This window comes from Nesoenas mayeri, assembly GCF_963082525.1.
Source record: "Nesoenas mayeri genome assembly, chromosome: Z".
Taxonomy (NCBI): domain Eukaryota; kingdom Metazoa; phylum Chordata; class Aves; order Columbiformes; family Columbidae; genus Nesoenas; species Nesoenas mayeri.
The window spans coordinates 32,065,816-32,078,570 of record NC_137542.1 but is presented as its reverse complement, the minus strand read 5'-3'; the positions used below and the strand labels follow the sequence as shown (position 1 = coordinate 32,078,570).

At 35.7% G+C, this 12,755-nt stretch overlaps 1 protein-coding gene across 1 annotated transcript in view; it reads left to right on the top strand.

Moving 5' to 3' along the window:
• SLC27A6 (solute carrier family 27 member 6) overlaps positions 1-2,938 on the top strand; it is a gene marked incomplete at both ends in the record, with an annotated part of 36,605 nt that extends 33,667 nt beyond the window's left edge. The window contains 2 exons of the mRNA XM_080362282.1: positions 574-704; positions 2,762-2,938. Coding sequence (XP_080218408.1) covers positions 574-704; positions 2,762-2,938 — 308 coding nt within the window. The remainder of the gene's footprint in view (positions 1-573; positions 705-2,761) is intronic.
• Between the last annotated feature and the right edge of the window lie 9,817 nt (positions 2,939-12,755).

The following is a 12,755-nucleotide window of genomic DNA, read 5'->3' as shown; positions in this document are numbered from 1 at the left end:
TGATCTAAATAAAAGTTCAAAGATTTATTAAATTGGCATCTGTGAAAGATCCACACATCTGTGTGTCAACATAAAATGTCAATAAGGTAGAGATCAAAATAACTCTAAAGTAAAAAGTATGAAGACATTCTTCTGACTTATTTCCCTTTTCACTTGGCCTCATAAACGACAGATATATAAACTACATATATACTACAAAACCAAGAACAACGTGAAGAATCAGAAAATTACAGAATCACAGAATGGTTGGGGTTGAAAGGGACCTCTGGAGATCATCTAGTCCAACCCACCTGCTAAAGCAGGTTCACCCAGAGCAGATCACACAGGAATGTGTCCAGGCAGTTTTGAATGTCTCATTCGTTTTCAGCATTATTGCTTAACTGATCACTTGAGTGATCTCCAAATACATGTAATACCATATAAAATGAGAATGTAATCTTCCAGCTTTACTGAAATTCAGAAGATATGACTGTCAGTTTATTAAGGCACTACAGTTATGTTTTTTAAGGTTTCTCACTAACATGTCAACTTTATTCATGTTTCAAAATTCTCATCTCACTTCCTTTACCCCAGATCATGAAGGAAAAGCAGGAATGGCCTCTCTTATTTTAAAGAAGAACACATCATTAGACTTGGAGCAAATGTATAAGCAAGTAGTGACCTATCTACCAAGTTATGCTTGTCCTCTTTTTTTAAGAGTCCAGGTAAGCTGAATTATTGCACAGTGCATACAAACATGTATTTGAACATAGAAGGATAAACAAATAACAGAAAGTGCTTGTTCATGTATAACTTCATTAGTTTTAGAACTAGTCCCATTTGCTGTCTTCATTAATGGATTCCTGGCAAAGGAATTACACAAAAAGTCAATAAAATGTGCAGATTTTGTTAAAATGGGAGGAATTGTACAAATGAGTAAGGAAAGAGATCATACAAAAGGATTTAAGGAGATTAGTGGCATGAACATGGGAAAACAAAATGATTGAGATGGTAAAATGTGAATAATTACATTTGGAGAAAATAATCTAAAATCCATTTTATTCAGTGGAAATCAGAGAAGAGAAAAGTAAATCTAAAGCAGGAGACAGTGATTGTGCACAATAAATGAAATGTTATTTGCTATGTAACAGCATGACAAAAGTTAAAGCATTTGAATAGGTAGTAGGTAAATTGAAATGGTGAATTAAAAATGTACATTATTATTGTCACCACCATAATCACTAAAATGATCCCTGTTTGTGTGCTAGTACTCTGCTATCATAACTGTCCAATTTGGGAGAAAAATAGTCCCTCCTGCAAAGAGTTAAAATGTAAATGTAATACAATAGACTAAATAGGTTTAGAAAAAAAAATAAAGGAGGGTACAGAAAACATACAATACTGATCATCACAATAAGTGAAGTCTGATCAGCATCTTAATTTCTGGTATTTTGAAAACATAATGACAAAGGCAAACAGAAAAATATTTTTTAAGATATTTATGAAGGAAGTCTCCTAAGTCTGAGGAGGAGATGAAAAAAAAAAAATCATTGTTTGAAAAGAGAAGTTATGAAAGTTCATTCCCTGGGCCAATCAGAGATTGCACACTGATTCATAACAAAGAGGGGAAAAGTAAAAGACTGTGAAGAACCTTGAAACTGAAATATATATGCATCTGTCTCATAAGTCCAGGAAGATACCCTTTGCAGCAGCATTCTGATACAAGCAAAATTACACTTGAGAATGTTGCAGTAGTCAGTGTAAGAAATTATGAGAACTGAGTCTACATTTGCTATATAGATGTACCAAAAAATCCTTTATGCTGGGCAGAAGGTATCTGACTCTTGGACGTAGCCTATGTCAAGTATCTGGAACCTTGATTAGAAGTTAAATGCCTGCATTATAGATGAATTGCTGTTGGTATTGCTGCTGTTAATCCAGAAAGAAGGTAGTGAGTGAAACTTCAAGGAAAAAAATTTAAAACCTATCAAGCTTGATCTGACATGTAGTCATACTTTGGAAGATGACAGAATGTTTCTTAGACCAACAAAATCAGGTAGATACAATCAAGAGGTAGATCTGGAGTAGATATAATAGCTCTCTGAGTTGTTGGAGATAATACTTCATTTTTTGTTTTGGATATTTTTTTGCATATACATAAAAAATAAATACAGAAGAGAAGATAATGGAGAGAGGTCTAAAGGAGGGGCTGATAAGAGGTAGGGAGGATAGAGAAAACAGTCTCACTACAGTGCTTCCCACTGCTTTTCCAAAGGACACAAGGACACTGAAAAGAAGCTGGGAACATAAAATTTATGCTGAAAGCCAACTTTTATTTGGAGCTGGCTGAGTATCAGTATGGCTGATTTAGTATGTGTTTCTTTCAGCCCTTTATTAAAGGTGACAATAATCATAGATATAAAGAATATTTTGAGTGTTATCAGTAAGAAGTTCTTGATAATGACAGCTTTTACTCTCACATTCTTTAGGATGTGTAGTTTTGTAATGCACACAAATGAAGAAGCTAGATTATCTGGGGCAGGCTGGGGCTAGAGCAGGTGAGACACTGATGAAACACTGCATAACGATGCAAAAAGCAATGGGCAGTAGCTTTTTTCCGCCATGTGTTGGCCCATAGCAGCACAAAAGTTCTAGTTTTCTAGCATAATAAGAATAAACAGTGTCCAACTTACATCAAGTAAGATTTTCAAAAGCCAACATGAATGTAAGCAAAAGGAAAGAAGTTCTTCTATTGGAAAATAAATCTTTCTTTCTTCTCTAGGAAAAAATGGAAATGACGGGAACATTCAAACAACAGAAAGTTAGACTGGTGGATGAAGGTTTTAATCCATCTACAATTACTGATCCTCTTTATTTTTTAGATAATTCTAAGAAAGCATATGTCTTGTTATCCAAAGAAGTACATGAGATGATCTTATCTGGGAAAATAAAACTGTAATTAACCTATAATAGGCTATTAAGGGACAGTCTATATGAGCTACTGTATGAAAAAACAGTAATATTACCAGTATTTATACATATTTATGCAGAATAATATTTTAAATGCTTGATATTTACATTCAGATATGTCTTGTATCTTTCCTCACTAGATCATTATTGTTCACTAATAAAATTTTGCCTCTTGAGACCACTTTCTAAGTAGATGACCTATAAAATGTGATTGAAATCTATTTTAATTTTGGAATCTAAATGCTGAGTCTGATAGTTTTTCTCAGTACTAAATGAACATGAGTGATAGGTGCTATGAAACATAGTAAAAAAAGATAGAACATGTAAACGTTGTGACACAAGGTGTTGCTTCTAGAGAGAGAAAATATACCAGTAACATCTTTTTTTTTTTTTTTAATGTGGTTTATGTTTCATATATACTTCTGAATATATATTTTAAGAAATAAAGGCTTGACAGTGGTTGGAAGAAAAGACAACTCTTCTGCAGAGGACTTTTCTGATAGAATGTAAGATGAAAGAAAGTGAAGGAGAAGAAAGCCTTCCAAACAAACCCAAACCCAAAAGGTTTATGCCAGTATCAATGCTGAGATTTCTGTTGTTATCCTTACGCCTTTGTTTGTTAAATGGGCTGTTTGGAGTGTCTAATTCTGAAGACAGAGCAAACTTGTGTTACATGATTAGCAGCAGATCAACAACAGGTGGAGAAAATCTGCACACTTTATGGGGATAATCACTTATATAGCATAAAAAGAATTATTACAGCACTTTATGTTAGACTTATTGACTAAAAGATAGTTTGCTTAATCTTATTAATGATTGCCAGAGATTATTACTTCATGTGTATAAAATATAGCAGAAATCTTAAAACTCTAAATCATATGTTCTAATGCATTGCTTTTGAAATTTTTGAAATAAAGTATCAGATTATTTTAACCAAGTTTCATACTGTCTCAGTTTGATTTAAGGCTGATTGCATAAAGTCTGTTTTGTAGCCTGTTTTGATACACTACTTGCATGGTGTCCTCCTCTAATGGATCATGATACCAGCTTTGATGAGCCCTAAGTAGTATCATAGAATACTGAAAAAGCAACTCTCTTCAACACTGGGCATTGTAAGTCTCTCTTCTGTCATAACTGTGGTATGAACCCAAGCTCTTATAAAAGAGTAGGATCCATAAACAACTATCTTTTCTTGTTTCTTTCTACTTTGGTCTTCTAACACATGTTCCTCTTTCATGCTCTGTCCATCACGAGGTCAGCCATTGGTGTTTTGGAGCTCTGTGGTGTATTTCAGCAGTATTTAGCTGGCTTGAGCAGCCTACAGGTGTTTGTTTCCCAGCTGTGCCCACTAAAAATATACAGAATTCCAGCTGCTCCTCCATATTCCTTAGTGTAACCAAGACAGCCTGGGCAATCTGCCTCTTTTAAAAGGCTAATAAAAGAGTCCTGTCCCATGCAGTATCTCAAGAAATAGGATGGTTATGACATGAAGAAGATAATAAAGGCAGAATCTACAGAACCATAGGCTCTGTATTTCCTAAGAGGAAAACAGTATATTATTTTCAAGCCAGTAGTTTTCTTTCTTTTAGCCAGTAGGTCAGGTGCCAGCAGTGGCACCAAAGCATGTTTCAGCAAAATGTCACATTTCCCATGGATATGTGATTGTTCAACAGGCACTGAAGTTACACTGAATCATAATTACGTCAAATACCAGGAAGGGCTTCCTTTCAGAATAAGAAAATATTTGGGCTAAGCTCTTCATTTCCTACCCTCACACCCAGATTATCATGTGGAATGGCTGACGGATGGGGCTTGAGTGTTGCTGCAAAATTATGCCCCAGTATTTGCCTGGAAAGTTTCATTTCATGTAGCAGGGGTAAAGCAGCAGCTCAGAGTGGCTGAGTTGTGGATGGAAAACTGGACTGCTAACCTCACATATAAAAAAGGGAGGGAGACTAAAATAAATAAAAGTAATTATTTTTGAGATTTAGCACATATATCTTGACGTTTTCTTCTGCAAATAGGGGTGGTCAATGATGACATAAATGTTTATGTTTAAAAAAACAAGACTGGAATGATCACTTAGGGAAAGTAAAATTCTATGAGGGCAAAGACATAACCACTCTCTTGTCCCAGTGAGTCTGGTACAGTTAATACAGTTATAGTCTGGATTAATCTTCATGAATCTTTCCCAGGATCCCTAGGAAATGGTAAAAAAATACAAAGTTTCTAAGGAGATCATGGCCTGAATTATATTCTCCTCACCCAAGTCAGGTAGATGCCACTTATCAAGAGATGAAGCGTTTAAAACATCCCTCACACTGCCAGCTGCGTTCCCATATGTGTAATTGCCACTGTAAAGAATGTATTTCAGTTGAGCTACAAACTCCCTGCAAATGACATACAGAAAATGTCATTACCATTGGTTTTCCTTTTTTTTTTTTTTTTTTTTTGTGTGTGGAGGGAAAAAAGAGGTAAAGGGAGGAGCAGTATTGTTTGCTTGTTTAAAATTGAAAAATACTGGATGACTGTGGGTGGAAGGCAAAAAAGATCTTCTACTTTAAAAAAAAATAAAGTGAAAAAGTGATAATTCATTTTCAGTAGCCTGTCCCCAGCTAACAACGCCACTAGTAAGCTGATGTGCATCCTCTCACACAGCAGAAATTATAAGAGATGTGCTAGTATTTATGAAACTTCATTAAGTCAAAAGTACTTTCAAGCAAATAATGTCCTGTTTAAAATTTGCTATCTCAAAAAATGTTACTTGCAGTAAAATTAGGTGCAAAGATTCAGCAGACAGGCAAATAAAGTTTCACATGAATAGTAGTAATTTTAGGAATAAATATAGTGTGATGTGTATTATTAGCAGTACTGTCAATAACTGACAACATAGTTCACAGAATCACATAGTCTGCTCATTAGTTTCACCATAAGGGTAACAATAGAAGATCATCAGATTGTGTCCTCTTATTCTAGACATAACACCTTACAGAATACCCCAGAATCATATAATCTATTTGTCAGATTAAGGATATGACGTGTAAGGTACACATGTGTAAGGTGGAAATGCTAATTTTAAATACATTAGATGATTATCAGAGTGACATGAAACTCCAGTATCACTAACAAATCCACAGGTTGTCCACGTCCTGAGAATCTTTTACCAAAACAGCCTTCATTCAGTTTCTCCAAAGACTGCATCAGACACAGTCAAATGGTCAGGAATTGCATTTGCAATATAGCAAATACACACTGACCTATTTCCTTCTGGAGCTGTTCCTGGCACCGTGAGGTTTGCATAGCTCCCATTAGAACATAGTCCTGCATTGGAAGTGGGTGGTTTTGCATGATGTCAGCTGTACCATATACAGGGATAATGAAAAGGGCACTTAGACCTGCAAATCCCCCAGTTTACTGTTGTTGTCTTCTTCAAGTAACTGATAATGCTATGCTCACAAAACTAATTGTGCTTCCAAGTATGTATAGACAGTGTTAGCAGTATAGGACTGGCCAAGATTAGTAAATTACTCTTTGTGGTGTTTCTGGGTTTAGAACTCAACAAAATAGCTCAGTTCGCTTAAAAAAAAAAAAAAAAAAAGAAAAGAAAAGAAAAGAAAAAAAAAGAAAAGAAAAAGGAAAAAGGGCAAAAGGTGTAATGGATGGCAGACAAACTAACTGATGACTTTGTGACTTTGTTGTACTGATTAGCACAATTTCCATTCAGTTTTCTTTTTTTTTTTCTTTCTTTTCTCATTCATTCTTTTCTCTTTGCTAATAAGAAAATATACTTGCATTCTTAATTTTTTTAAAGAAATGGTAATAGTAAGAAGTTAGGAACATAACATAGCAATGTTGAAACTGGTCATGTTACAAGGGAATTCTGTTGGACGCAATAGTACTGACTTCCGCAATCTGGACACATTTTTGTACCAGATATGTGAAAATGTACTCAGAGGTTTTTAAAAAAAAAATGGACTAGTTACGTTCGTGGCCTTACTGAAAGTACAGAAATTAAACACGCAGACTTTACCAGGTAGCTGCCTTTGAAATTCTGGTGAGTTACGTGCATTTTTCTCCAAATGCAGGACATAACAACACTAATTTCAAAAATGATACAGAATGCCAACATAATTAAATAAAATATAGTTAGCTATAAGATCATTAATCACTTGCCTCGCTACTCAGGTATTTAATTTTTTTTTCTGAAGTCATCGCTACTAGGCATCTTAAGTACTTTTCTAACAATGTATTAACACACCTGTCTTCTATTATATGCTAATAGTTTTCTCCACTGAGCGGACTGCACTTTAATAGTAGAAGACTATACTACTGTTTTGGTTTTTTTCTTTCCCTGGATATTCCTTTCTACACATATTTTCCAGCTCAGGCAGTAACACCTGTGCTATTCCAGTCCTAGTTCATGAGCGAACTGCACAGAGGGATTGTATTATTTATGTGTGAAGATTCATTTTTACAAGTATTGTAAAAGCATGAATTTGAACATAGATCTCTGGAGAGGAATGCCTGAGCATTAGCTCATTCTACCAGTTTCTTGTCCTAAAACTATGTAGGAACAGGCTGCTACACATACACATTTGCATTACTAACTAAGAGCCCTCACAGATCTAGTTTTCAGCTACTTTTGAATGATTATGCTTCTTGGTAAGTTAAGATTATTCATAGACAGCAAAACTGACATTAACATTGAAACTGTCTTCTGACATTTAACATTTTTATCAAGGAGAACTAGCAGCTATTGTCTTTAGCGGATGCATAAAAAGCTAGTTATGTCATTCGTTCAAATGTCAAACTAGAGCTTTAAAATTAAAAGGTATTTATGTCTGTTAGCTTCCAAAAAATAGCATGCATGAACTGTAGATTGTTTTTCACTTCACTAACATTACAATTAAATTTAATACTTCTAGAGTGTAATTCTGTTGTGGCTCTAATTAAATGAACATCACGTGTGTAGCTGAAAAAAACGCCTCTTAAATATCTCCATTAGCTGCATTTCACGGTGCAAATTTTTGATACCTTTCCTACATTTTAAAAAATAAAGTTGTTGAAGAAACTGCAAATTGTCAGTAAACATGGTATATCCCAAATTAGCCACTGCAGTTTACAGAACTGGAGGTGATTAAGCCAATCAGATAAAGTGAGATACAGGAAGGAAAATGAAGGTTTCTAACTCCTTTCCATTTTCTGGTAGAGAGTAGCACTTACTCCTGGCTGTGTAAGGTTTCATAAGAAGATGGGATGAAGTTCTTAACCTGTGAAAATTCTTTAAAACCAAGAATCAAAACTAGCTACGAAAATTTGGACTGTACTCCAGATTTGTAAGTGAATCCTTACCTTTGTAATAATCCAAACCAAGGTCTTGGATACAGACAAAGAGACTATCGTTTTGGAAGTGATACCACATTTTGAAGTCCTCCTACTTGGAGCCTTTGTAGTTATAACCTTCAACATTTTCGATCTTTTTTACTGTTTTAAGCATATCTATAGCTTTACAAATATATATGTACTTATATATTTATCTATATATCTATATATAACGCAAGAGAGATTTAAGTTCCTGCTCCATTAGAAGCCGTCATGCTTACAAGCAAATGTTGCTCATCTTTGAAGCTGAATAGCTGAGGGAAATAGAGTGGCTACAGGCATTGTTTCAGTGCCTTGCTCAAGAGCTCAAATGCTTCACAGACATCATGTTCGATGACAGTGCCTTAAAAAATATAAGGGAAGAGTTATATGCCTGAGAATAATATTCACAAAAGTCAGCTCAAAGAGCAAGAACTGCCTAAATCAACTAGTAGGGAACAGTGAGAGGAGGATTATGTCTTAAATCCGTCTCCTGCCAGCACACAGAAATTTAATTCTCATGTGCTGGGAGCAGAGATATTTGAGGTCTCTCCTGGAATTATACAAAACCACGTTTTTTCCAAATGCTTGTAATTCCACAAATTGCCAGCAAAAAGATAGTCGTATGTATTCAGTTCAGTTTCTACCCAAGGATTTAATTAGAAATATAAATTAGATAGGAGAGGAAATTACTTAAAAATTGATGGCATGTAAAAGCACTGTAATCAGTCATATATCACTGCAGTAACAAAGCCGTATTCTGTCATACGACGAGGAAAACCTCTTTTACAGCATAAGCAGTATGACTCAATTTCCATTTTCCTGGCACAAAAATACAATTTTTATGAAGAGAAGCTTTCGTCTACCCAAATACCTGTAATCTGCCATTAACAAACTAGTTTTGTTGGAAAATTCATATTTCAAAACAACATTAAGTATGACTCATCTTCGCCTTAGTCCTTGTTCCTATGGCCTATCTCTGCTACAATGAAGAGTCCCTATGCCATTTGTAAGGTATATCCTGAACTAGTTCAAGGTAGTAAATTTTCTCCAGATGTACAGATTATTAAAAAAAAACCCTTTTGGATTCCTCTTGTTCTATACTAAAACTAAATTTTTAAAAGAGAAATGTGGCATACAACAAAGCAAAATATTGTCAAATATTTTTGGGATCACTCACTTTGTTCAGCTAGCTCATAACATTAAACAAAAGTCTCTCCCTAACTAAATGTTGATCCTATAGTCTGTATTTTTCTTGAACCTCTCCATATGATGTTCAGTATAAGTATTGTTCTTCGTAGACAACAAGTGACCTAGTTAAGATAATCTCTGCCTTGCTTGGGTAGATAAAGACTGGCGTCAGAAATGGAGTTTCTAAAAACAGTTTCTAGAGAAAAACAGTTTCCAGGACTGAATGAGGACCATCAGTGATTTACCAATAGCTTTTTCAGATGACTCTTTGTTTACACAGCCAGGCAGTGGATGATAATTACCCTCATGATAACTGCACTGCACATGTTCTGTTGGCAATTCTGACAATCATGTTCAAAACCTGTATAATCAGGGATCTGCAGAATTTAAATGGAAATAATTCCCCATACCGTAAAACACAGTATCTCGACTAGTGTCACTGCCATCGTGTCTCTGTTTAATAAATAAAGCTGTTATGTATTCTCAGTACAGGAGTCAGCAGGACCTTGAAACTGTATAGTGAAATCAACTGAAGCAATACACCAGATAGCACAGGGCCTACTGCATTTAATAAAATATTTAACCACAGATGTATGACTCATTTTGAGGTCATTCTGCTGAAAAAAATAGTCCTACATAGTTGTTTCTTGAGCTGCAAAAGAACAACATATTTCCTGTGACTTTAAGACTGGAGTCACCCAGAAGCAATTATTTGAAAAATTTATGTCAAGTTTTGAAAACTGCAGGTTTTCAGCCTTACTACAAATTTTTCTGAACAGCTAGGATTTGTATTACAGCTGCTAATTCATACATCTAGCAGCTGCTGGTCCTCACGGAGCTTCTCTCACTGTAAATTCTTACAGAGGGCAGAGCATCATGCCTAGCAACACAGATGGTTCAAAGCCACAGTCCTGTAGTCAGCACTGGAGTTTTGCTTTGTCTTTCCTTTTCTAAAGCCCAAATAACACATATAGTTGTCACTCTTTGAAGAAAGCCCCAAAGATTATTAGGAAGAAGGGAAAGGATTTCAGCTATTGAACTCTCAGTAACACCACCAGTGCCATTCAGCTGAATGAACTGCAAACACACAGGGAATAATTTTGGTCCTAAATATTCCATTGCATCATTCTTTATTAATAAAAACCTGTTCAGATTGCTGATTTTTTAGCCCTAACTTTCAACAACTGTTCATTCTACAGCCCACCATTGAACAAACAGCCACACAAACCCTACTCCTAGCAGTAGGAATCTCTGAAAAAGACAAAGAACTTCAAGTAAAAAATAAAGCATTTTCAGTTTTTTTCTTCAGCTATTTTCATCTTTGGCTTTTCTTTGGATGTTACAGCACTGAAGCTTGCCTCAAGAAACGATTTTGTAATTATTAAATGTCTCAGACACATTTATGTTTTTGTTCGCAAAATGGGCCAATTGCCACTCAGCTTTGTTGTTATTAAAATAATCTATTAATTGTGCAGGTGTCACTAGACCTGAAGTGATGATGAGGCTATTCATTCTGGTCTCTCAAAGATACTGACAATAGATAATAGCTAAAAATATCTGTGCTCTAGACCTCTTCTCTCTCCTACATTCTGTTATTCTAACTGGGGGGAGAAAAAAAAAAAAAAAAGAAAAAAAAGAAAAAAGGTTGTTAATGTTAAGGAAACGGGAAAACAGGAGGCAACTTAATGCAAAATGACTCATGGATTAAGGATTCCTGGAATTAAACCTATGAATCTCCTGAGGAATGAAAACCACATTTCATTCAGTAGCTGCTAATGCAGAAGTTTGTCAGGCAGATGTTCCAAATGACAGTAATCAAGTTAGAAAGCTTTTGAAAGTGCTCTTGAGTTAGTAAATTACATCCTCAAAATAAAATATTTAGAACTGGGAAACTGAGGATTTGGGTTATTGATTTTAAAATAGATACAATGGAGATTAATGCCAACAGTGAAAGAGCAGACAGAAGTTATATTTTGTCCTTAAAAATCTCCAATCTTCTTCTGTGTTACAGTTTGCTGATAAACCTCATAAGAGTGGAACTGCACTCTCCAACGTTGGTCAGAAAGCATGTCAAAGAGAAATGCATGTCAAAAGAAAATGCAAAGACAAAATATGATAGAAGCATCTTGTTGGTTTGGATAGTTATTCACACAGAGAAACAGAGAACAGAGAGGGCAAGAATTCGGTTGTTTTAACACTACAGAGTGTAGCTCTAAACAATTTATTAGTATTTTTAAAAGCTTAAGGCCAACATGTTCCTCTGATGACATATCAGCCAAAGTTAGGTTTCATACTTCATGCTACGCAGTCAGGGACCACATGTCAGAACCATGCCGGCACCTCCAGGCTCTGGAGGCTCCCCCCACTGCCCAGGGGCTGGCTGCCTGCACCAGGGAGATGCTTCTAGCCTCAAGCCTTTGAGCTATGTCACAGATATCGCTGAGCACAGACAGGTACCTGGCTGATCCCAACCCTCATCTGCTGTACCAGCTTTCTTGGCTTGACCTTAGATCTGCCTCATCACTCAAGACTTATCTGCTCCTGAACTGCTACACTTTTTCTGGTCTGACTGCTGCAGGACCATGTCCTTGATGGTGAAAGCTTTGCTGCTGGCTAGCCTGCAACCACCCACAGCTCCCAGGCAATATTTCCCTGGTGAAACAGCCCACTTGTACAGAGGAAATCCTTTAGTTATTTATAGGATGCTGAAACACACAGATCAGAGGATTTTGCAGCTCATAAAGACAGGTGCATTAAGAAAAATAATGCTAGTCACTATTCCTTGAGCTTTCTTTTGATTTAAATATTGCCATTAGCTGAATTTAAAGTCTTCAAGGAGCTGACTAAGAACAACTATGCAGCACCCAGGAGAAAAAAGACAGTTACTCAAAGCTTGGTTCTGTTCTCAGAATGTGACAACAGGGATGATTCCAACTTATCTTTGATAGCTGAAGAAGTCTTGCATTCTCCTGACTATTAAAATGCAACAAATACTTTCCTTTTTTATTAGTAAGTGTAAACTACTGCTTTAGTACAGAAAGGTCATACAGTTTACAATTAGAAGCAAAATAGGTCTTACCATAATAAAACTGTAATTGCCTGAGAAAATGAATAGCACCCGTAATTCCATGCACATTAGTTACAAAGAGTAAACCAGAGAGTACAGTTCAAAAAATTGAACTATTCCCATTTGTGGAAGAAGTGTCACATGCTACCAAAAGTCCTTGAGTTCAATACACATCTTCCAGCATGAA